The 4,345-nt window shown below is 34.1% G+C and overlaps 1 protein-coding gene across 1 annotated transcript; it reads right to left on the reverse strand.

The window, feature by feature from the left end:
• Positions 1-570: 570 nt before the first annotated feature.
• LOC112801634 (PLASMODESMATA CALLOSE-BINDING PROTEIN 2) lies at positions 571-3,975 on the reverse strand. Its single transcript, XM_025844490.3, has 4 exons — positions 3,589-3,975; positions 3,026-3,271; positions 2,861-2,897; positions 571-1,318 (listed from the first exon to the last, which is right to left on the reverse strand). Exons 1-4 carry the CDS (start codon positions 3,641-3,643, stop codon positions 961-963), a joined length of 696 nt encoding a protein of 231 aa, XP_025700275.1. The 5' UTR covers positions 3,644-3,975; the 3' UTR covers positions 571-960.
• Positions 3,976-4,345: the final 370 nt, after the last annotated feature.

The raw sequence follows: 4,345 nt of genomic DNA on the forward strand, positions 1-4,345 counted from the left end.
TTAATGTTTGTGAATATAAAAAATATAATTTTTTTATACCTTTAAAAATTATAAATTTATTAATATGATTGAGAAATTATATATATTATTTAGTAGTTAATAGTGAAAAATAAGAGGAGCTTTGATTGCCAGAGCGCAGTTAGGCGAAGCGGGAGGGGACAAGCGGGAGGAAACAGGCTTCCCCGCTTGCCACTCCCACTCACTTGCCACTCCCACTCACTTGCCACCCCTACTCACTGGGATGACCAATCGTATGAACGCTTTCACTGTTACACCTATCTTTAAAAGATTATGAGGTGGAATTTAAAATATCTTTAGCTGCTTAAACAAAATTTAGAATAATCACATAAAAATAAGGATATTAATTATGATTGGGAGAAAGCTCCTCATTTTGAGTAACCTTTTCCGTAAGAGGATTGAGTTTTGTGTTATAGTTTGCTCCATTTGGATTCCTGAACTTTTTGAACTTTAAATTTTCGTGAGAGAGAGTGGTGTATATATATATCATGTAAATCATGTAACCACATATTATCCAGCAATGATGTTGAAAAAGGAAAGAAAAGAAAAAAAAAAAGAAAAAGTACCTCTCGTAGGCATACATAACAGAAAATATCATAATAATATACATATGGAACTGATAGGTTCTACAGTCTAGACGCCCCAAGCACCCCATTACTAGTCATGTATCAAATATATTCACCATTGAAAAAGGAATCAAATTCCCTACACCTTTTTTTCCTACCCTTTTCACATTGAGAGTAAAAATGGCTGGGGCCGGAAAAAAAAAAAGACAAGAGGGCCGAAAGTGGAGAGATGTTTATGCTTCTGGATGATTCCATTCCCCAAATGTTGAATTACATTCATAACCTCAATCCTAACGTGGCGAAATCTCATCGGCAGATCAAACCCGTCACAACTTTTTTCCCTTTTTCTTAATCCTACTATTAACTTACTGTACCATTAAGATATTTGGACCCTCAAGAAGGCAGCAACTAGGGTTAATAGTAACAACATAATGTTACTAGTGCCTGTCAAATGAAGCCCTCCATCATTCGAGTCATTGTATCCACCTGCTCCAGTTGAAGATGATGATGGACTAATTCCAAACACATTATTAGGGCTCCCAGTGGTTGTCCCGGCTCCGGTTCCAGTGCCAGTTCCAACTCCTGTGCCAGTTCCCGTTCCAGTGCCTGTACCGGTGCCAGTGCCAGTGGTTGAACCTGGAGTTGCACTTGTTGGGGTGGTTGGAGTTATGGTGGTTGGTGATGTTCCTGGTGTAGTGGAGGTTGGAGTTGTACCAGTACCTATTCCAGTGTTGCTGCAAATTTAAGTCAAAGAAAAATCAATAGTGGGTATATTCTACCATGCAGCACAAAATTAAATACATAGGTAACTAATGCAGTGTTGGTCTGAGTAAGAAACGATTCAGTATGATTTAGTATATTTAATGCAAGGTCCCGAGATCCTTGTAAATGTAATCATTTTTGTTTGAATACTCATCCATCATAGTCAAATATGGGTCAAATTAGAGGTAAAGTCTCATAGCATATGAGCAAACCCACAAAAAGAAAAAATTATATACAAGTAAATAAATTCTTACTTTGTCCACAAATAACTCTGATACTGATATGATACTGATACTGATAATTGTAGCAATTTTACAGAAGAAAAATTAGACATGAATTAAAACAAATTAAGAAGCAATATGTAGACTAATATTTAAGTATATAAATGTGACTAAAATTGAACTATTTGTGCATCTCGATACCAAAAAAGAAAGAGGAAAAGAAATGTAATCGCATAACATATGGTTGGACAGAGGTTAATTATGTCATCATATGCAATAAGCATAGGATCTGTTTAATTAATCATTATTATATTGACACATACAGATCTCAAATACTAAAACATCTAGCAAAGAGAAGAGCACAATTGCACAAAAAAAGTAGCGTTTGTTTTAAGATATTGGACGGAAATCGAGACCAAGAACTGGAATTTTTAGAGATGGAAACTGAATATTTAATAACATTTTATTATCCTAAAATACCTATATTTCAATTAATTAACTCCAACTTTATTCTTTGTGCAAATTAAATTAGAACTTTATTCTTATTTCAGTCTCTGTCTCCCACTTTATACCAAACACAATATTGAGACTTATTTCAGTCTCTCTTCCAAACCCTACCTAATAGTTGTGCGACATCATTGTCATGACAGCTATCGTATCTCAATAGGAGCAATCAGCTATAATGAAACATGCCATGGCTTGTAGTGTAAATCTTGAACTTGATCCGGAGGTGGTGGATGAAAACATGAACCAACCCACCCCTCCCCCCACTCCTCAAAAAACCGGCCCGCCCCAGTCCCCACCCAGAAAGGAAAAATGGAAAAAGAAACTGGCCTTTTGGCTAATGCAAGCTGAAAAAGTGTAGTACAAAGAAAAAACCAAAGGGTAACAATAAAGGGAGAGAGAAGTTGTACCAAAAAAAAGGAGAAAAAGAGAATACAAAACAAATTACAAGATATTTCACTGGTATGAAACAAAACATTAATATCCCTTCTAACTTCTAAGAGCAGCTACCTTTTGCAAAGTGCTAAAATCGAAGCTAAATCTAACGAAAGGATAGTTTTAAGTATTTTCATGAGTCCAAAAAGAAAAAATGCTATAAATAAAGAGTGGGATTAAAAAAAAGGGGGGTGGGACAAGCAAGATCTAATGATCTACAGTAGTTGTAATTATAGGAAGAAATAAAATAAATTAAATTTAAATAACACATTATGAAAAACAATCAAGATCTAACAATGATCTATAATAGTAACAATACGCAAAAAAAAAAATGTAAAATAACTTAAAACTTACCCAGGACCTGTGGGGAAAACACATGACGATGATGAAGCTGTAGATGACAATGATCACACAGGAGGGGGAAAAATATTAGAAGAATGTGAAAATTGAACAAAACGAAGCAGCAAAATGATTGAATCAAGCAAATAGGTTGGTGGCAAAATTAGTGGAATAGCTTACTAGGAGGTGCGGTTGGGCTCGTAGTAGCAGCTCCAGAAAAATCACAACTTCCTTGGGCTTGACCCTTTTTCTGGAAATAACTATTAACTGCATAGTTGCAATGATCTTTAATAGTGTTGGGTTGGTAACATGGTCCATTTTGGAGAATAGGAGTGCAATCAGCACCAGCACCACATGCATAATCTATTGCTTTCTGAAGAGCTTGATCTCCAACACCATCTTTGCATACACAGTAAAGAGCTCCTCCTAAGGGGAAACAAAATTGGGGATAATAATAATAATAATAATAATAATAATAATAATAATAATAATAAGTTAGTTCAGTCACATTAAAAATGCTACCTTTTTATTTTCTTCAAGGAAAATTAGATGCATACATTTTTATATATCATAGAATTAAAAAAAATATTAAGAAAAAGAGAAAATAATGTTTATAAATGACAATCCATCTAAAGAGAAATTAAAATACTTCCTTAGAACAAAAATATTTGAGTCTTCTTGAAACTAATTAAGTAATAATTAATTAAATAACAAATACAAATTAAAATCCAGAGGATGCTTACTTGAATGACCAGCCATGGCCAGAAAAACCACAAAGTACATCAAAATAGCCATCATTAGTGACTATTAGTATATGATGCAGATAATATGTTCAAGCAGATATAAGTGAGGAAAATTGGATGAAGTTGAAGAGAGAGGAGGGTTATTTCAGTATGAAGAAGGAAGGGGATATGACAGGGGAAGACAGGTAGCAGCTTTGAGAATGGAGAATTCTGGACAAGAAAAAAGGTGAGTGAGGTGTTGGGTACACTTTTCAAGCCAACTTATGTGTTGCACATTTATGTACTATATGCATTAAATAAAATTGGATATATTAATATTAATATTGAATGCTAACTAATTTACTTTATGTATGCTTAACGGGGGAACAGTGTTATTGGGAATTGTATGATGTATAAGCTTTTTGTGATACTAATAGTAAATAATATGAAAATAGTATGTATTAACTTATCTTGAATTAAAAATTATGTATTTTATCAATGGAATATTTTGTCATTATTTTCGAACGGTCCTAAACTCGTGGGTAACTCAACTTGGTTTAGGGTTGGCCCTGTGAACATGGACCACTGTCCTCTACAAGTTTATATTGGTACGAGGGATGTTTCATTTTTTTATTTTCTTTCGAATATATACTCATTTTGGTCCTCAAAGAATTTTAAACCAGACATTTTAGTCCCTAACTAAAATTAATTACTCGATTGGTCCCTAACAATTAATTCCGTCAGTCACTTAGGTCCTTACCTCTGTCAACTCTAACGG

Source organism: Arachis hypogaea, chromosome 5 (genome assembly GCF_003086295.3).
Source record: "Arachis hypogaea cultivar Tifrunner chromosome 5, arahy.Tifrunner.gnm2.J5K5, whole genome shotgun sequence".
Lineage (NCBI taxonomy): Eukaryota > Viridiplantae > Streptophyta > Magnoliopsida > Fabales > Fabaceae > Arachis > Arachis hypogaea.